The 22,619-nt window shown below is 39.4% G+C and overlaps 1 protein-coding gene across 1 annotated transcript in view; it reads left to right on the forward strand.

The window, feature by feature from the left end:
- kif18a (kinesin family member 18A) overlaps positions 1–21,964 on the forward strand; it is a 102,621-nt gene extending 80,657 nt beyond the window's left edge. Inside the window, exons 14-16 of the mRNA XM_010890491.5 lie at positions 20,441–20,846; positions 21,496–21,582; positions 21,670–21,964. Coding sequence (XP_010888793.1) covers positions 20,441–20,846; positions 21,496–21,582; positions 21,670–21,793 — 617 coding nt within the window. The 3' untranslated portion in view covers positions 21,794–21,964. The remainder of the gene's footprint in view (positions 1–20,440; positions 20,847–21,495; positions 21,583–21,669) is intronic.
- Positions 21,965–22,619: the final 655 nt, after the last annotated feature.

A 22,619-nucleotide genomic window follows, 5' to 3' on the forward strand; every position in this document is an offset into this window, starting at 1 on the left:
TTGGTTTATTGACCTCAAAGAAGAAACTGGCTCCAGAAAAGCGGCATCCACAGGCTATGGCATGGCGTGGCGCGCTGGAGTGATGGTCTTCCTTCTTCAAGATCCTTTTTACAAATCTCCCACCTTCTCACCACCAAAGCACCTCCAGACCATCACCTTGTCTCCACCATGCTTGACAGATGGCATCATGCACTCCACCAGCATCTTTTCATTTGGTCTGCGTTTCACGATTTAGAAGTCTGTCCAGGACACTTTTTTCCAATCTTCCTCTGTCTAGTATCTGTGTTGTTTTGCCCATCTTAATCTTTCCTTTTTTTGGGCCAGTCTGAGATGTTTTTTTTTTCTTTGCAACTCTGCCTAGATGGCCAGCATCCTGGAGTTGCCTCTTTACTGTTAACGTTGGGACTGGTATTCTGCAGGTACTGTTTAATGACGCTGGATGATGAGGACCTGTGAGGCATCTGATTCTCAAACGAGACACGAAAATATTTGTCCTCTTGCTCAGTTGCACACCAGAGCCTCCCACTCCTCTTTCTATTCTGGTTAGAGCTAGTTTGTGTTGTTCTGTGAAGGGACTAGTACAGAGCATTGTACAAGATCTTCAGTTTCTCAATTTCACGCATTGGAATAGCCTTCATTTCTCAGAACAAGTTCTTTGTTTCTAGTCATTTTGACCCTGTAATCAAACCCACAACTGCTGATGCTGAACATACTGAACTAGTCAAAAGAAGGCCAGTTGTATTGCTTCTTTAATCAGCACACCAGTTTTCAGCTGTGCTGACATTATTGCCAAAGGGTTTTTTCTAATGCTCTATTAGCCTTTTTAAATGATAAACTTGGATTAGCAAACAACATACCTTTGGAACACAGGAGTGATGTTTGCTCATAATGGGCCTCTGTCGCCTATGTAAATATTACATTGAATATCAGCCGTTTCTAGCTACAATTATCATTTCCAACAATAATGGTGTCTACGCTGTTTCTGATCAATTTGATGTTTTAATGCACAAAATAATTGCTTTCCTTTCAAAAACAAGGACATTTCTAAGTGACCTCAAAATGTTGAACGGTATTGTATGTATTAACATGAATTTCATCAGACTTGTTCTGTTTCTCTCACTCCTCCCCAGTAAATTTTCTTCTGTCGTTTTTCTTCTGCAGCACAGCTCTCTTGATCGAGTTCAATGCCTGTGTGAATACCCAAAGAAATTAGCCTTAAACCCTTGTCACAATGCAACTCATAAGGTTAAAGTAGTGAATGTATGCATGTTGTCTCTATACTTAAACATTTGACTCAATCATTCCCATCCAATTTGTATTTTGATACCCATGGCCAAACACTAAACCCTGGTATACTGCCTTTCCCAGGGAAAAATAAAGCCCTGTGCTTCAGACAGGAAGGTCATCATGGAGCTTTTATTGGAAGGTATCTATTTAGACCTCTTGCTAGGGGGCTGTTGGAATCCAAGATTGTGGCCCACCTGGTGATGGAACCTGGAACTTTGCGCCGTAGTCTCTGGAAGGCCTGGTGCTTCAACTGGTCCCTACAGAATGCGGAGCTTGTAAGTTATTGGCTCTGATAGGCAAATTTATGGTGGTGTCCACATTGTAAATGTAAAGTTTTAACAGGTAAAAAATAAAAGAACTGGGTCATTCAGTGGATATAAAATGTCTACACACCCCTGTTAAAATGCCAAGTTTTTGTGATGTAAAAGAATGAGACAAAGATAAATCATGTCAGAACTTTTTCCACTTTTAATGTGACCTAAAATGTGTACAGTTCAATTGAAAGCAAACTGAAATCTTTGAGGGGGGAAAATGAAAAATAAAAACCTTACAATAACCTGGTAGCATAAGTGTACACACAGTCTTATAACTGGGGATGTGGTTGTGTTCAGAATTAACCAGGCACATTCAAACTCATGTTAAATAGAAGTCATTACACACCTGCCATCATTTAAAGTGACTGATTAATCACAAATAAAGTTCAGCTGTTGTAGTAGGATTTTCCTGACATTTTCTTAGTTGCATCTCAGAGCAAAAGCCATGGCCTGTAGAGAGCTTCCAAAGCATCAGAGGGATTTCATTGTTGAAAGTTAACTGTCAGGAGAAGGGTACAAAATAATTTCCAAAGCATTAGATATACCATGGCACAACAGAAAAAATATGCCACAACAGAGACATTACCAAGAACTGGACGTCCCTCCAAAATGTATGAAAAGATGAGAAGAAAACTGGTAAGGGAGGCTTCCAAGAGGCCTACAGCAACATTAAAGGAACTGCAGGATTTTCTGGCAAGTACTGGCTGTGTGCTACATGTGACAACAATCTCCCGTATTCTTCATATGAATGGGGTAAGGTGGCAAGACGGAACTCTTTTCTTACAAAGAAAAACATTCTAGCCCGGCTGAAATATAGCATGACAATGTTTTGGCCTTAAATCCAAAAGGAATGTTTGGCGCAAAAAAAAACTATGTATATTCACCCATAGAACAACATACCCACATGTTGGTGGCAGCATCATTCTTTGGGGCTGTTTTTCTTCAGCTGGAACCGGGGCCTTAGTCAGGGTGGAGGGGATAATGAACAGTTCCAAATACCAGGCAATTTTGGCACAAAACCTTCAGGCGTCCGTTAGAAAGCTGAAGCTGAAGATGAAGAGGAAGATAACTTTTCACCACGATAACGACCCAAACCACATATCCAAATCCACAAAAGCATGGCTTCACCAGAAGAAGATTTTGAAATGGCCCAGCCAGAGCCCAAACCTTCGGTTTGTTTGTTTTTTCCTCAAGGATTTCAGTTTGTTCTTCAATTGAATTGTTAAAGTTATAGGTCACATTAAAGGTGGAAAAAGTTCTGACATTATTTTTGTCTCATTTCTTTTACATCACAAGAACCTGGCATTTTAACAGGGGTGTGTTGACTTTTTATATCCACTGTATGTCCCAGTAAGTTGAACTGTTCCTGTAACAGACCTAGGTTTTCAAAGCAAATAATTTTTAAATTCTTGTTTCACCTAATTATTAGACATGCAGCACTGCAGCTGGTAAGCTCTTTCAGACAGTGTGTAATCAAGTTGAAAGTATATTTTTATACCATCCGCTATTGTTGAATTGACTGTTCTACGTTTGTCCTATTGTTTTCAACCTATGTGTGGTATTTAATTTTCTTCCCATTCACAAAAAAATATAGGTAGATCCTCAAATGGAAAAAGAGAAGGAACATTAAATTGCAACTGCTTGCAGAAGATGAGATACAATGCCAACATGTTTCTGATTCCTGCAGGGATGTCACATGTAATATGTATTTACTAGGTTGCTTTGGATTAATGCATCTGTTATTGAAAATGTTAATGTATGAAATTGTTTAATAAAATTATAGGTTTATTAAGGCCTGATTGATTGATTGTTTTGTGTTACGATTACATAGCAATCTTTTACAAAATGTACACCCATAGAGAAACAGTCAGTAATTAAGATGGTCTCCTGTGGTCTCCCTGGTTTATAGTACACTTTATTTAGACCTGTGAAGAGTTTGCCTCCGCAGACCTTGGTTAAGCCACTGCCCTGTGCATGCTTTCCTTTTTGCCCACCTTAGATTGGAGCCAGTACACATCTTTAAGTTACTTAATTAAAAGGTAACATCCTCTCTAATTCTTCAACACAAAGTGCATAAAAAGCACTTCCTGATTTTAAAAAAATTATAATTTTACACAGTATATAATCATCTTATGTTTATGTATTAAAATTGTGTTCCATTCCCCTTTGTGGCACTTGAGCCATGTCAAACAGATATTTAGCAGTTTTCTAGCCCATCAAGAGATTGGACAGTTTGAGGTAAGCTGGTGATCCCTTTTCTTTGTGCCTGGGTGGCATAGTCAGCTTTAAGGAGTCAACTTATGTGAGTGGCTAAAAAATTGTTGATGAATAAACGGATTGTTTGGACACAAACTTTGTTAACTGCATGTAGAGCAGAGCTGCTCAGTCTTGTTCACAGAGCTATCAAGTTTAGGTTCAAATGTAGCACGCCTCATTTGAAGAATTAACTGGAGGGTAACATACATGAGTTAGTCACAACTGCAGTTGGGTGAGGCTCCAGAAACTTAATTGAACAGCACTGGTTTTACTACAGTTTCTCCTGGTTTTAATTGTATTTATTTTGTGTTGTACAAGGTATTGTTAACATCTTAGTTCTAATAACTTACCTGCATACACCAATAATACACTGTTTTATGGAGGCATGTTTATCTTGTACAAAATTCCCTTCCCTACTAACGAATCTGCACGGGCACCGTAGCTGGCACTGGAATGCATATCCTCGCTCATGTGGGCCTGGCTCACATCGCTCACGTTGGGCTCGAGTGCACATGTACAACATTTTGGCAGAAATTGGCTTTTGAAACGAAGTTGTTTAATGGCAGCACCCGTGAATCGGCATATACAACTGTTAGTAGATTATATTTAAAATGAATTGGTGCCATCTTGACTCTACCTGCTTGGTTTGTACCATAGACTGTAAAAAAAAAATGGACGACGCCCTTTCGCTCTTTTCCATTGGTGAAAACTGAAGCCGCCAGTGTCCCGATATGGCGCTGACATCTTGGGCTTGGGTCTGCGCAGATAGCGATCTTGGGACCAGTTCTGCGCAGTAGTTCTGCGCAGTTGTTATGCGCAGTAGCGAGCAGGAAGTAAATCCGTAAAGCCGCAAAATCAACGGCCCCACCCCTGTGCCCCGCCCTCACTCTCCCTCGCAGAATGTGCATACCGTAATCAATCGCAAGTCCAAGTACAGTACAACCTTTGCTTGTTAAACCTAGACGATATGTTATAGCCTAACTTACATCATGTTTAACCTTAATTTAGAATAGGCCTAATACAAAAATAATTGGTAACTTCTAGCTAACGATCACCTGCTAGATATTAACATGGCTATTAACGAGGCTTGTTGTCTTTTAGCTAACGTTAGCTAGCCCATTACAATTATTTACTAATTAAATAGCTTAGAAATTTAACTTACTGTAAAAAATTCAAAGATCGATTGGAAATGCCAGATCGGTTAGCACAATGTACTACAGAACAACCCATTATGTCCGTGTGAAATTATATCAATTATAGAAATTTAGAGATTAAATGTAAAGCTCCAATCTCCTCTGTCCTCCGAAGATCGCGAAAAAAGCCTGATGGCGCTTCAGTGGCTCCTCGGCTCAGATAGCTGTCAATCACAGCTGTGAATCACGACGTTACACCACCGTTTTTAGAGCATTAAATAACTAACTAAAAACCAACTTATTTTAAAAACAAACTCTTGAATTTACATTAGCGTGATACAAACTACAGTAAATGACAGAAACCAGCTTTGGAAAAAAGATATTTGAAGGGTAATTTAATTGTTTAGTTGGTCTCGCGTCCTATTGAATAACATGGGGAGGGCGAGGTTTATGACCTATACTGGGACCAGGGGGCGATCGAGACGTTTTGGCTTCACTTTTCAGGGCTTGTGCGGCACGCTTGGTTTGTACACATGGGAGCTCGTGTTTTCCAGGTTGTATCACCACCCTGTACAAAATGGATCAAGTGCTCCTTCATACCTAATTTCTTGACATTTAACCCCATAGGGAGTATAGATCTTGAATACTTACTAGTAATCTCCTCGCAAGGAACATATTTGCCATTGGGAGCCATTTGCTCTGCCTCAATGAATTTTGGGGCATGTGTAATGTGAAAAATGCTTCAAACACTACTCTTACACAAAAAACAGTCTTCATGTAATCTATCACTGTGATTGCATTTGGCGCACACAATCAGGGAAATTAATCTCACCAATGTATATACAATGGATCAATTTGGCTACATGGGGGAACCATTGAATAGGAAATATCATCCATGCTTCCGAGCATCTACAGCAGGGGTGTCAAACCGGTTCCACGGAGGGCCGAGTGTCTGCAGGTCTTTGGGTTTTCCTTTAAATTGGTTCCCAGGTCAGACCTGAACAACCAGGTGGGGGTAGAAATTAACCAATTAGTGAACTAATTAATCAATCAGGTACAAGGTGAGAGCGAAAACCTGCAGACACTCGGCCCTCCGTGGAACCGGTTTGACACCTGTGATCTACAGTATGGATAATGGTCTCTCAGCGCATTTAAAAAAAAAAAGTTTTTTATTTCAGTATTTTATTTATATTATTAGTATTCCGGACTCCAGCACTCCTCTGTGAAATATATGGAGCCAAATTGAGCTCAAATGTATTGACTGTAAGAAAAGAAAAACGTAACTGAAATATTTCATTGTATGAAAAAACGAACTTCTATCGTATAAACTAAAAAGATTCAAACGTGGTAAGTGTATGGTAAAATCATTAAATGGATTTTTGCGTCCAACTTTAAATTGTCTTTGTTCAAACACTTTTTTTTCACGTTTGCTTCTTCTTGCGAGTACAATTTATTTTGGCTTCGTCCGAGTCATCTTTTCTCAAAACCAGTTTTGTGCCTCTATTGGTGTGGAGGCGGGGCTTTATCTGGACATTTAATTATCTGTTTTAGCCTTTCCACGCAATGCTTTCCCAGTGCAACCTGTGGAGAAAAGTTTAAGAAATGTGTGAGCTAGGCTAAATGTGTACATTTAAACTGAATGATTAACTGTTATTCACAGGCATCGACATCACTGTTGCCATGGTCACAGACACATATATTGAAATATTTCATAGTTAATGATAGTTATTTCAAATCTCCTTCCTTATCTAGCAAAACATGTTTCAACGTTTCATATGCAATGGGACAACATATTCATACATTTTAATGCGCATTATCTAATTAGGAAATATGGTTGGAAATGACAAAATTCAACAATATTAGTCAAAATATTTTACATACACTAGTTCTTTTCTTTTGTAGATCCAACAAATAAGCGGCTGAAATTCTATTAAATAAGTGTTGCAAAATTAGGCTACGTTATGGTGCCTTGCAAAACAATTCTAAACTAGGATAAACATACTGAAATTTAGAAGCAAAGTTGTTTCAGCAAATGATCTGCGCCTTTAATTTTACGCAGAGCATTCAAATGCTCTTCTGCACCATTGGCCTAGACCAGTGGTTCGCGACTACGGTCCTCAAGTATCCCCAACAGTACACATTTACATTGTAGCCTCAACCAAGCACAACTGATTCAACTAATTATCAGGCTCTCATTGAGTTGGATTGGGTGTACTTGTCCAGGTCTACGACAAAAATGTGTGCTGTTGTTGGTACTTGAGGACCAGAGTTGGGAACCACTGGCCTAGACATCCTATAGAATCATAATTCGCATGGTATTTGTTGAGACGTGTCTAACATTGGCTTCACAGTCCCTAATTGGAAAATAGTGTGCAAAATGGTAGTTGTCTATAAAATAATTGCGATCGGGCAGTTATGTAATAATTGCAGCAGCCCTAGTTGTAGCCTATATGCTCAGTTCACCAAGATGTTGAGAAAAGTTCACAAAGATTGTAAAGAGTTCATTCTGCTGACTAATTTAAATGGAAAAAAACGTGTTTAATAAAAAAAACATCAAAAAGATGAAATAATTAATGGGATATTGTAGTAAACCGTAGTTAAACACATCAAAATGCATTTATATTTTAGTTTCTTCAAAGTAGCCACCCATTGTCTTTAATAAAACACTTGTGTATTTTGCTGCTTGAAGCAGAACAAGCATCTAAACCCTTTTCCGTTCTAAGCAAGTTAGTTTCATTAAAGACCATCAGGGAAATCACTACCACCGCTGAGGAACAGCACTAATCCGTAACATTACCAGCAAAAATACAATCGGATTACACATACTTGCCAAATAAATTTGATTAAATTTTAATCAGAAGTAAAATCTCTTAAAAATATAATTTCAGTTAACTATCCATGACCTCAAATATAATTGGCTGTGTCTCAATGACCCATAGCATTAGCTGTAAGAAAGTGGAAACTAATACTTATAGTTCGTTCTGGAAATAATTGGACAGTGACAATCAAGTTTTATTATTTTGTCTGTTTACCAACATATATTCAGGTTACAGTTAAATAATCAATATGGGCTTAAAGTGCAGTCTGTCAGCTTTAATTTTAGGGTATTCACATCCAAATTGGAGGAATGGCTTAGTAATTACCGCTCTTTAATATGTAGCCCCCTCTTTTTCAAGGGACTGAAAGTAATTGGACAATTGACTCAAAAGCTGTTTATGTGGTGTGGGCTATTGGTTCGTTATTCGTTATTTCCTTCGTTATTCATCAATTAAGCAGGTGAAAGGTCCGGGGTTGATTCCAGGTGTGGCATTCTCATTTGGAAGCACCACATGCAGTCAAATGAGTTCTCAATGCAAGTGAAACAGGCTGTCCTTATGCTGCAAAAAATCAGAGAGATAGCAGGAACATTAGGAGTAGCCAAATCAAGTGTTGTACATTCTGAGAAAAAAAAGAACACACTGGTGAGCTCTGCAAAACAAAAAGGCCAGGACGTCCCCAGAAGACAGCAGTGGTGGATGATCGTAGGATCCTTTCCATGGTAAAGAAAAACCACTTCACAACATACATCCAAGTGAAGAACACCCTCCAGGAGGTAGGGATGTCATTATCAAATTCTACCATAAAGAGCAAATACAGAGGGTTCACCACAAGGTGCAAACCGTTCATATGCCTCAAGAAGAGAAAGGCCAGAAGACTTTGCCAAAAACGTCGGCCCAGTTCTGGAACAGCATTTGTTGGACAGATGAAACTAAGATCAACCTATGGAGAAGTATGGAGAAGGGTTAGAACGGCTCATGATCTGAAGCATACCACATCTGTAAAACACGGTGGAGGCAGTGTGATGGCATGTCCATGCATGGCTTCCAATGGCACTGGATCGCTAGTGTTTATTGATGATGTGACAGAAGACAGAAGCAACTGGATAAATTCTGAAGAGTGTAGGGATATATTGTCTGCTCAGATTTAGCCAAATTCAGCGAAGTTGATTAGACGGCGCTTCACTCTACAGATGGACAATGACCCAAAACATACTATGAAAGCAACCCAGGAGTTTTTAAGGCAAAGAAGTGGAATTTTCTGCAATGGCCAAGTAAATCATCTGATCTCAACCTGATCGAGCATGCATTCACTTGCTGAAGACAACTTGAGTGAAGTAATGTAGATTGCTGCTTGTTCATTCTGTCTTGTGAATTGAAATAATAAGAAAGCAATACATTTTTGGGGGTGGACTTTGTGTATTGACTCATAAAATTTTTATAGATAATGGTAACTCATTGGCCTATTATTTAGGGAACAATTTCAGATTTGCAGCATGTTTGTTTCACATCTGTGGACTTCTGGCATTACTTTCTTCAGCCTATTTTCTGGACAGACGTCTATTTTTAGGAAGATGCTGCAGGTCAGCAGACACCAACGACTGATCAGTGAAGTCCCAATGTCCCAGTTTACCCCTAGTAAAGGCATTTCCATGAAGTAGCAACTTAATAATTGTGAAAAATACATTTTACTTACCCATTATTAAAAAAATAACGTTTTTCACCTGGTTTTGTCCCCATTAGAAAATATGCGCTTTGTGTAGCAGGTAAAACATCAGGGAAGATGTGACGCTGATGGCAATGTGACGCCTATAATGTTAATACACCGTTAAAAAAACATAGGTCTACTAAAGTAGGACTCTGTATATTTTCCTATCAAAGACATTTAGAATTGTTTTGGGTCTTATTAATTATATTTGTTGTGGTCTTAAAAAGCACTGAATTTTATGTTGAAAATGGTGCAAGAACACTGTTACCCAAAATAAACCCACTAACTAACCTGATGCTGCTACTACATACCTAATCCACCCATTCATACTACACCCTGTCTAAATGTCCTGTCATCAAAGAGTGAAAATAAGTTAGTGTTTAGACAAGCCTGGAAAGACTGTACAATAGAATACACTGCATGTACAATTATTAGGCAAGTGAGTATTCTCATTATTTCTATGCTCGTTTTCCAACTCTAAACCATATAAACTTGAATGCTCATTGGTTTGAATTATTTTCAGGTGATATGCATTTGTATGATGAGGGAGGGTGTGGCAACAGTGAATTACACCTTATATCAAGGTGTGTATAATTATTAAGCAGCTTCATGAAAATTGACCAAAAAAGAGATTTAACTGGCACTGAAATGTCATAAATTGTAAAATGCCTTTCAGACGGATGCAACACACTTGAAATAACTAAACTATTGAGGCGTGACCTGGGGTGCAAAAAATGCATGGAGAAGAAAGGATGCAAATTTACTGCAAAAGACTTGAGGAGAATTAAACGTGAAGCTACCAGGAACCCATTATCCTCCAGTGCCACCATATTGCCACCAAGGTGTCAAGTGCTCAGAGACATGGACAAGGTCAATAAGGCTGAAAGAAGACCACCACTGAATATGATTCACACGTTGAAGCATATAGATTTGGCAAAGAAATACCTGAAGACAGATTTTTCAAAGGTTTTATGGACAGATGAAATGAGTGACTCTTGATGGACCAGATGGATAGGCCTGTGGCCATCACTAATGGACACAGGGCACCACTTCAAATCAAGCACCGGCAAGGTGGAGGAGGGGTACTGGTATGGGCTGCTATCATTAAGGCTGAGATAGGTGGTCCTTTTGAGTTTCAGTCCATCTTCAACCTGAACTCTCATACCAACTGGCAGTTTCTGGAAGATACTTTCTTCAAGCAGTGGTACAGGAAGATGTCCTCAGCATTCAAGAAGGCCCTGTTCTTTATGCAGGACAATGCTCCATCACATGCATCCAAGTACTCCGCTGCTTGGCTAGCAAACAAGGGCCTCAAAGATGCCTGAATAATGACCTGGGTCCCTTCCTTACCTGACTTAAATCCTATTGAGAACCTGTGGACCCTTCTCAAATGTGAGATATACAGTCAGGGAAGACAATACACCTCTTTGAACAGCATTTGGGAGGCTGTGGTTGCTGCTTCATTGAAAGTTGATCGTAACTGTTCAAGAAACTCATAGACTGCATGGATGGCAGTTATTGAAAAAAAGGGTGGCTATATCAGTCACTGAATATTTTTGAAAGGCCAGAAATGTTGTTTAATTTTCATTTTGTGTTACTTATTTGTTGCACTTCCTCTAAAAATTTAGAATAAACAAGTGAGTAGGAGAAATTATTTTTGTAATTTAGTTGCCTAATAATTCTACACTAATTGTTGCCTAATAATCGTGCACACAAGTATTCCCCTGAGAAAGATCACAACTCATTTTTCCTTTGTTAATAATTCAGGTTTGAGGTTCAATAATATTTTGGATTGACTGAGAGCATTGTGTTTATTCAACAATAAAATCTTGAAGAATATGATTTGCCTAATAATTGTGCACGCAGTATATAGAGCTTGCATATACTTTATCAGCCTACTATTCCAACCTGATTTAGGAGAATAAAACAATCCACATTTAATTTTTAGTGTAGTTAACAAAAAAGCACCATTCCACAAGTGATGTTGGCAATCACTTCAGCAAGGATGAATTCATGATCTTTCACGAAAAGTGTCCATGCCATCACCACGTGATAAGAGATTTCTATTTGAGACATTTTTTGGATATCTTTATATCAGCAATTTTTTAACAAGCTCATATTGTTTAACATAAAAAATGTACTCAATCTTAAAATAATGCATTTCATCTAACAGGTTTGGATTGGTTATTTTCTCAATGTAACCTGTTATAGTAACTGCTCCCAAATTGGTGTCACAAACAACTTTTGATTTGCCAAACTCAGTAATTTCATTTACTCTGATTCTGACTCTAGTGGAAAAAACTGGATGAATGTCTCCATTGGCTCAAAGAGCAACCCAAGTTTGGCAGTTTGACAGCATTTCTTTCCAGTAACCATGAGAAAGTTGCCCTGCTGCGAGGACTGTGCAGAGGAGTTAACACTACTACAACTACTACCACTTCTGCCAGGTGGCATTGATGCTGTTTTGTCTTTTTATTTATACAAAGAGAGCCCTTGCTTGATAATTGCATTTTAAGTCATGCATCTTGTGCTATGTTTGCTAGTTGCTAGTTCTCCTCCTTTCGCTGGTCAGAGTTGAGTTAATCTGTTTTTGTCCAGAAAGGGTCTCTGTGGAAAGGTTTAATGGTGACAACTCAAAACACGTCAATACAGAATTCAACTATTAGTGAAGACAGGTGAGCCAGTTCCACTTACAGCCATACATGTCTAAGCTATAAAACTACGTCCGCAATGTTAAACATATGAGGCGGTACACCGATCAGCCGTAATATTATGACCACCTGCCTAATACTGTCGATCCCGCTTTTGCCGCCAAAACAGCCCTGATCCATCGAGGCATGGACTCCACTAGACCTCTCAAGGTGTGTTGTATCTGGCACCAAGACGTTAGCAGCAGATCCTTTAAGTCCAGTAAGTTGCGAGGTGGGGCCTCCATGGATCGGACCCGTTTGTCCAGCACATCCCACAGATGCTTGATTGGATTGAGATCTGGGGAATTTGGAGGCCAAGTCAACACCTTGAACTCGTTGTTGTGTTCCCCAAACCATTCCTGAACCATTTATGCTTTGTGGCAGGGCGCATTATCCTGCTGGAAGAGGTCAATACCCTCAGAGAATACCATTATCATGAAAGGGTGCACATGGTCTGCAATAATGCTCAGGTCAGTGGTACGTGTCAAAGTAACATCCATATGAATGGACCCAAGGTTTCACAGCAGAACATTGGCCTAAGTATCACACTGCCTCCACCGGCTTGCCTTCTTCCCATAGTGCATCCTTGTGCCATGTGTTCTCCAGGTAAGCGACGCACACGCACCCAGCCATCCATGTGATGTAAAAGAAAATGTGATCTATCAGACCAGGCCCACCTTCTTCCATTGCTCCATGGTCCAGTTCTGATGCTCACGTGCCCATTCTAGGCACTTTCTGCAGTGGACAGGTGTCAGCATGGCCACACCGACTTGTCTGCGACTACACAGCTCCATACGCAACAAACTGCGATGCACTTTGTTCTGACAGCTAAATGTTGGTTCTATCAGTACCAGCATTTACTTTTTCAACAATTTGAGCTACAGTAGCTCGTCTGTTGGATCGGACCACACTGGACCAGCCTTTGCTCCCCACGTGCATCAATGAGCCTTGGCCGGCCCATGACCCTGTCACCGGTTCACCGCTTTGCCCTCCTTGGACCACTTTTGATAGGTACTGACCACTGCAGACTGGGAACATCCCACATGGGCTGCAGTTTTGGAGATGCTCTGCCCTAATCGTCTAGACATCGCAATTTTGCCCCAGTCAAAGTTTCTCAGATCCTTACACTTGCCCTTTTTCCGGCTTCTAACACAACTTTGAGGACAGAATGTTAACTTGCTACCTAACATATCCCACACACTGATAGGTGCCATGATAACAAGATTATCAGTGTTATTCACTTCACCTGCCAGTGGTCATAATGTTATGGCTGATCGGTGTATACTTTACATTGTCAGTTCTTTTTGTCAACTCTCCCCTTAACTTTAATACTCCCTTTTTGCAGAACTTCACAGGTTCTATTCTTGGAGCATTTTAGTGGTTTGCATCTTTTGGTTTACTCTCAGATGTTCTACTGGCTTACTCTTCTGTGTCTGGTGGTCTTGGAGACCTCTACATCTGCAGTTCCAAATGCATACTCCAGATGCAAATGCCCTTCATGCTCATGCTTCCTAACTGGACAGATTGATATCCCTGACGTTTAATTGACTTGGTGTTATACTGTGATAATTACTTGTTCCCTTAATTTTTTTGAGCAGTGTGTATACAATTTCAGTTCACAAGAAATGCTGCTGGGAGCTCCCTGCACTATATGCATTCTAGAACAAATTTTAGCTAATCATTCTAGGCTGCCACCCCTTGGATAATTTTGGAACTTATGTAATGTTTTTTGTAATGTACTGAGCTCCAGCAGTTAAATTCAAATACGTGTGCAAACCTTTAACTACTGTACTGTCAAAAGCGGTTTTCATAGCTAATACTCTAGTTAGCTACTGTACATTAGCTATTACAACAGCTAGCTAAGTTTGCAAGTAGCCTTCAGCATAGCCAGAACAGGTGACATTGAATCCCAATTGCTCATGCTTCCTAACTGGACAGATTGATATCCCTGACGTTTAATTGACTTGGTGTTATACTGTGATAATTACTTGTTCCCTTAATTTTTTTGAGCAGTGTGTATACAATTTCAGTTCACAAGAAATGCTGCTGGGAGCTCCCTGCACTATATTCTTTAAAATATAATGTTTAAATGTTCGGTTTTCTTATATATTTTTATATATATATATATATATATATATTTCTTTAAATGTATCTAAAGAAAGTTTTGTGTTGGTGTTTGTACCTCGGCTCCAAATCAGTCATTGGTTTCCTTGATCAATAATAATCGGTGTCTGCATCGGACCTGAAAAAAACGTCAGTTGACCTCTGTTGTGAATGCTCTAGCAAACATACTACAATCCCAACAAAACTCCCCCACTCCTAAAACTAGCTCCCAAAGTAATTATTGGTGAGATTGGATATTTCTGAGTGAAAGTCCAAATCAACTAAGCTGATGAATGTCAAAGTTTCTGTGTATGCCTGAATAAGGTAGACTAAGTATTTGTGAACTCTGGTTGCTAGGCAGTATACTGACTGATAAACAGCAAAGGGACACAGCTCCGAAGAGGATATGATGTAATTGATTCATAAAATTTTCAACCTGCAAAATTGTTCTTAAACCCCAACCAACCCATGTGTTCAAGACATCTTTTGATTTAAACTGCAGGTGACCCACAGAAAACTTTTCTGTGTAAGATGCTGGACTCTACTCTGGGTTTTTTATAGTTTATTTACAATGTAATATCATGTAAGCTTAAGTAAATTACCAAAAGCAAGAACACAGTGTGCTATATAACATTTTCTCCAGTTTGTATCACCTTCTAGAGGCAATGCATCTGCGACAAGTATATTGGATGTATGAGTGTCTTGAATCTTTATACTACACATTACTCTTCATGCTGAATTTCATGTTTGCAATTTCCTAGTTAATTCCCCATAAATTCTTGTATGGCTGACAATACTGGCACTATCAATATTTTTCACATATTAATGATTGTTTTTCCAATCATGTAGCCATCCTATGTAATCATTTTGTCCACAACATGTTTTGTCAATAGCCAATCCGATATATATAGGACAATGTCCTATGATTAATGGATTTGCAAACATAGGCCATTTCTTCACTGAAATATGCAGATCATACCCTTAAAATCCAATTTACTATAATTGTTAAATATCACAGTTAGGGATAGATTGACCAGGGGATGATTAATCTGTCCCTAAAATACACCTGCCTGCATGGGAATGTAAATAACAGGGTCTGAATTAAGGCTGGGTAAAGATTGATTCCTTTCCAATTGATTTTTGTTTTGATAGTCTGACATCCAGAATTCAATTTGATAAATTGACAAATTTGCTCTTTGGTTAAATGAGTGGGAGGCTACTCATTTAACCCCCCCCATAATTCGCCAACAAACTGCTAAATTACACACATTTCCACACATTTCCATTATTCTTCTGCCATTACTTAATTTAACGAGGAAAAGTATAAAAACCACTGCTGTGGTTTTTATACTATCCTCTTGCTATCCTCTTGCAATAGGACCAGCTGGATGGCAAAAACAGTGCAAGTAGTACCTCAAAGGTAATTTGAATTAAAAAAAACTATTTAGCATGACAGATTTGAAAAGACAATCTTTGAAAAAAATAAGTGTTCAATTCTGGCTTTACTGGGAGAGGGATACAGAACATCAGGTTGCTTCCATCCTGAAAATTTCAAAGACGGCGGTTCATAAGAACAAGGTCAAGCAATAGACATTGGGGACAACAAAGCTACAGACTGGCAGAGGGCGAAAACGAATGTGCACTGACCGAGATGACCGTCAACTCATTCGAATGGCACTCAACTGTAGGGTGACGTCAAGTGACCTACAAAAAGAATGGCAAACAGCAGCTGGGGTGAAGTGCACGGCGAGGAAGGTTAGAAACAGGCTCCTAGAGGGCAGGGCTGAAGTCGTGCAAAGCTAGAAAAAAAAACATCAATGAGAAGCAAAGAAGAGCCAGGCTGAAATTTGCAAAAGACCATAGGGAATGGACGGTAGAGGAAAAGATAAGGTCATCTTCTCTGACAAGTCACATTTTCAGCATTGCCCAACACCTGGTCATCTAATGGTTAGACGGAGACCTGGAGAGGCCTACAAGCCACAGTGTCTCGCACCCACTGTGAAATGTGGTGGAAGATCGGTGATGATCTTGGGATGCTTCAGCAAGGCTGGAATCGGGCAGATTTGTCTTTGTGAAGGACGCATGAATCAAGCGAAGTACAAGGTTATCCTGGAAGAACACCTGCTTCCTTCTGCTCTGACAATGATCCCCAACTCTGAGAATTGGTTTTTCCAGCAGGACAATGCTCCATGCCACACAACCAGGTCAATCAAGGTGTGGATGGAGGACCACCAGATCAAGAACCTGTCATGGCCAGCCCAATCTCCTGACTTGAACAGCTCTGGAATTTGATCAAAAGGAAGATGGATGGTCACAAGCCATCAAACAAAACTGAGCTACTTTGTGCCATGAGTGGCATAAAATCACCCAACAGCAATGTGACAGACTAGTAGAAGGCATGCCAAGACACATGAAAGCTGTGATTAAAAATCAGGGTTATATCACCAAATATTGATTTCTGAATTCTTCTTAAGTTAAAACATTAGGATTTTGTTGTTTCTTTTGCATTATTTGAAGTCTGAAAACAATACTTTTTTTTTGTTATTTTGACCAGTTGTATATTCTACAAATAAACTAGATTAACTATATTGCCTTATATTTGGATGTGCAATTATCACTATATCCAAATTACATCTTATGAATCAAAATCGAATCAGGGGATCAGTGCTGATATAGTCAGCCCTAGTTTGAATGCTTGTTGACATGTTTTCTGCATAGGACACTTTTGACAATTTTTGGGACGAAGGTAGGGACAGTGGCACAGGATCACTGGGGTATACTATATTTACACACACTTTTCAGCTCTAAGATGTAACCTAATAAGTTAGTTCTCCCTGCCTACCTGCCATGTGTTCAAAATTACAATAAAAAAAAACTTGTATCATTCAAGCCATACTTTTAGCTATAACTCAAAGACCGTGATGAAGAGTTGGCAAATTTGAATTTGGCAATGTGAAAGATAATGCTGGCGGAATTATAATAGTGTCTAGTTTCTAAACTGCTACAGAGTTAGAGAAAGGTTGTTGTATCCACTATAGAATGAGACTGACAGGCTGCCTAACTGATGTGAGGTACTGTTTCTAAGACCAGTAATATCCTTTAACATTTTGGAATTCACACATAATCGCAGTAAAATGGAATAAGGATATAGAAGATAATGCTAAGAATTTTATAACCGGTAGCTTTAAAGTGTAGCCTGAACTACACAGACAACATCCCTATAATACAGTAAATTAAAGTGGACTAGGGATGTGCTGTACACCAACTTCGACCGTACAAGTAGCCCCCTAGTTTAAGTGGTGCGTACTTCATTTATTATTTATGAAGGCAGTTTAGTAGTTTTCGGACTGAAGAAAATAAATATATACACACGCATATATGTGTATGTATGTATGTATATGGTAGTGTGTGTGTATATGTATGTATGTGTATATATTAGGGGTGTAACGATTCATTTTAACAACGATTTGATTCGTATCACGATTTGTGGTTGTCGATACGATTCAAGGCCAATATTGGTTCATTTAGAATGATACGATCCGAAACGATTCAGTGACTTGAAATCGATTCAGTAACTTTTTAGCCAAAAATTCAACCAGTGTGACTGAAATAAATACCTGGATACTGGACAGTGCAGGTGAAGTTTCCTAGATTCCTGTTGTTTCTTGTAAGGGAATCAGGTATCAATTAATTATGGATATAAACAAACAAGTAAACAACAATTAATGGCAAATGCATTCACATTTTATTTGAATAAAGTGCAACCAACACTTTAGGTTGAATTAACAGGAAGTTAAAATGTTCTGCTCGCATTTTCAATATTCAATACATTTTCAATAAGTACAGTAAGTGCAACCAACATTTCAACAGTTGGTTTACCTGCTACTTCTGCTTTTGTTTTTCAACATAAAAATACTACTATATTAATATCAAAAATAAAATGCAACCAACATTTCTTCAGGTTGAATTAACAGTAGGTTTACCTCCTACTTTTGCTGTTGTTTATCAACATAGAAATAATACAAATACAGTATTAATATCAAGAATGAAGTGCAACCAACACTTCGCACACACTGGACCGCAATGGTGGCTTGATAATTTCTCGCTCGTCGGCCATCTGCCATGCTATATTTTGTTGTCTTTGCGCTGCTGCTGGCGCGGGGCGATGATGTCACGGATAGGCAGACTGAATCGAGTAACGTTTATCAAGTAACGTTTAAAAGTGCTAAGAAAAAACATTCATATAAAGTCTGACGTGCTTAAATACAATGGGTTATTTCCTAGTATCGATACAATCGATTGATTACATTTTAAAACGATGTTAGATCGATATATGTCGTCCGGAAGGCCAACTTGCTGAGCACAGATCGATGTAGTTGGATCATAGGAATATAAATCGATACATCGATGTAGTAGATGGATCGTTACACCCCTAGTATATATATATATGTATGTGTATATACAATGGGGAGAACAAGTATTTGATACACTGCCGATTTTGCTGGTTTTCCCACTTACAAAGCATGTAGAAGTCTGTACACACTGCAGCAGGCATTTTGGCCCACTCCTCCATACAGACCTTCTCCAGATCCTTCGGGTTTCAGGGCTGTCACTGGGCAATACGGACTTTCAAGCTCCCTCCAAAGATTTTCTAATGGGTTCAGGTCTGGAGACTGGCTAGGCCACTCCAGGACCTTGAGATGCTTCTTACGGAGCCACTCCTTAGTTGCCCTGGCTGTGTGATTCGGGTCGTTGTCATGCTGGAAGACCCAGCCACGACCCATCTTCAATGCTCTTACTGAGGGAAGGAGGTTGTTGGCTAAGATCTCGTGATAAATGCCCCCATCCATCCTCCCCTCAATACAGTGTAGTCGTCTTGTCCCCTTTGCAGAAAAGCATCCCCAAAGAATGATGTTTCCACCTCCATGCTTCATGGTTGGGATGGTGTTCTTGGGGTTGTACTCATCCTTCTTCTTCCTCCAAACAAGGCGAGTGGAGATGAGACCAAAAAGCTCTTTTTGTCTCATCAGACCACATGATCTTCTCCCATTCCTCCTCTGGATCATCCAGATGGTCATTGGCAAACTTCAGACGGGCCTGGACATGCACTGGCTTGAGCAGGGGGACCTTGCGTGCGTTGCAGGATTTTAATCCATGACGGCGTAGTGTGTTACTAATAGTTTTCTTTGAGACTGTGGTCCCAGCTCACTTCAGGTCATTGAACAGGTCCGGCTGATCCCTCACCTTCCTCATGATCATTGATGCGCCACGAGGTGAGATCTTGCATGGAGCCCCAGACCGAGGGAGATTGACCGTCATCTTTGAACTTCTTCCATTTTTGAATATTTGCACCAACAGTTGTTGCCTTCTCAACAAGCTGCTTGCCTATTGTCCTGTAGCCCATCCCAGCCTTGTGCAGGTCTACAATTTTATCCCTGATGTCCTTACACAGCTCTCTGGTCTTGGCCATTGTGGAGAGGTTGGAGTCTGTTTGATTGAGTGTGTGGACAGGTGTCTTTTATACAGGTAATGAGTTCAAACAGGTGCAGTTAATACAGGTAATGAGTGGAGAACAGGAGGGCTTCTTAAAGAAAAACTAACAGGTCTGTGAGAGCCGGAATTCTTACTGGTTGGTAGGAGATCACATACTTATGTCATGCAATAAAATGCAAATAAATTACTTAAAAATCATACAATGGGATTTTCTGGATTTTTGTATTCCGTCTCTAACAGCTGAAGTGTACCTATGATAAAAATGACAGACCTCTACATGCTTTGTAAGTAGGAAAACCTGCAAAATCGGCAGTGTATCAAATACTTGTTCTCCCCACTGTATGTGTGTATGTAAACATCTTTATAGACCACTGCCAAGGGCTGGGCTGTTTGAATGCTTTGGGAAGATGAAGTTGCCTAACAACAAATTTCATATAGGAGTATGCTGTTTATATTGCGATTAATCAAATTGAAAAAATATATAATAAATGCAAGTATATTTATATATATTAAATTAATGTTTGTCCTAATTTAGCAAAATGCTCTCTTTAAAACAACTTGAGACTCAAAATGGAATGGGTCTTATCCTTGGCGATGTAAGTTGTCATTATAAATCATGTAATTATTTCTTGTTTACTAGGCTCAGAGGCCCAGGTGGATGTGTTGGAACCCCTTCCTAAAAAACCTACAAGGAGGAAGCTAGCAGTGTCCCCGCAAAAACATAGGAGTGTTTTCCCTGCCTCAAAGCGGGATCCCACGGTCTTCCAGGAGGTGTTGAGACCGGAGGGGATTTTTCCACTGCAGTACACTCCAGAGCCCAGCAGTACACTCAACAGGTCTTCAGTCCTGCCTCATCAGGTCTCCGCAGATTGTGATCACAACATGACATTTGACATTGAAGACGAAAACAATGAAGCAGCCCCTGCTGACACAGCCATCAGCCTTTACCAATGCAGCCCCAATAATCAAGCTGAGTCTTTATGCCACTCAGGCCCAAGGCAACTGCCAGAACTGCAAGCTAATGACATCAACAGACCCCTCAAAAGGTATGCAGTTTTGAAAAACCTGTTATATTATCATTCCAAAAATGTAATCTAATAACTGGTTAACAATGTAAAACAATGCATGCAGGCATTTAGTATTTTTTTTATTGCAGAGTACTTATTTCATAGGGTACTTGACCTCCAAGCCCCTGTTCAGTCTTTAAAATATATATTCTTTATCACAACTAGTTGTTTGGGCGTTAGGAAACAAATTTAAAGAAGTTTACATAGCCACAATTGTCTGGTGGTCTACAGCCTGCCCTTTACCCAGATGTTCAGTGTTATTTTGACCTCAGTGTGGAAGTATCTTCAAATTGCGGCAGTAGGTTACCCTATTGGTTAGAGGATTGCACTGTTGCGAGATCAAATCCCAGAGGCGGCAAGATGACTAATCTGTAATTCTGTGCCTGAGCAGGCAGTTAACCCTGATTGCTTCCAGATTGTTCTGAAAATGAGTTTCTGTTCTCAGTCATACGCAACTGGTTGGAGGGCTACATGTTTTAAAAATCTTACTGTATTTTCTACCTTTAATTTCAGGTGGGATTAAGCGGCAGCAAGGGAGCTCAGAATTGGCTAACAGTAACAGTGCTCATGTAAGCAACTGTTTAAATATTGAGAAGGGAAGTGACATGGCCTGGTTTGTTTCCCACAGATTGGCAATGCTGAATGTCAGACAGGGCAAGACCTACATGGCCATGACTTCGGCTGTGCAGGGCAAACGCAAAATAAACGTAAACTAGTAAGTGTGGTTGTGATTTGCTCTAAAGACATTGTGGTGTTGTATTACTCAGGTTAACATTTATTGTATTTTTATCTCACCCTGCAGCCGAGCACAGCACAGTCTTGCAGCACCCAAGCGCATAAAGCAGGACCCCTCAGTAGCAGCAAGCAGACCTCTAAGAGTGCATCGTTTGGCCCGTGTGTGCCACAGTACCAGTAGTTTTAAGTGACCTAGAAAAAGTGTAATTTGCTTTCATTGACTATTTATAAAATATCTTAGGAGTAGGTTTTCCCAAGCAGTTTTGTTTTTTAAACAACAATAAAGGAACTTATGTCTGCTGGTATATTATCGTCCTCTTTAATTTTGAAGGATTGTGTTGGCTTAGGACAAAACAAATGTTTTACATTCTGTAATATTAAGTAATTATTTAGTTCTTTATCACTGTAGGGATGTCACAATACCAGGATTGTGAACTTCCAAGCATGACAAGTGAAATTACACAGTTTTCTTTTACTATTTCAATAGCACAAAGAAATCTAATACCACAATAGTCTTTTTTAAATGAAAAATTACCATTAAAGCATAATTTATTTTGTCATACTTTCTCAAATCCGGGTCTGTGGAGGAAATGCTTGCTGGTCCTGGACATATCCCTTGTGAAAAATCCCATTGATTGCATTGACACTTCCTTCATAGAAGCAGAGTTTTGAGTGTACCCATCACGATGTCTACTATTAATCGGTTGGTCATACAGAGTCCTTAATATTTCACTTCTATGAATTTGACTCTGGCTTTTGCTTTATGAATACCCCTTAAATTAAAGGTATAACTCTCAGGAACACAGTTGTCATCTATGATGCTCACAGGCATAGGACACAACAGTGACTTGCTAATTGAAAGCAATTGAAAACAATGGATGGCTTTTACACACTCAATTATGACGTGATCTTCCTTAAAATTTTCAGATACTGCCCAGTACCATTGTGAGGCATTTCAGTGGCTACAAACATCGACCTAAGTCTTCCAGATTTCAATTTGATTATCTTACTTTAAAA

This window comes from Esox lucius, chromosome 2 (assembly GCF_011004845.1).
Source record: "Esox lucius isolate fEsoLuc1 chromosome 2, fEsoLuc1.pri, whole genome shotgun sequence".
Lineage (NCBI taxonomy): Eukaryota > Metazoa > Chordata > Actinopteri > Esociformes > Esocidae > Esox > Esox lucius.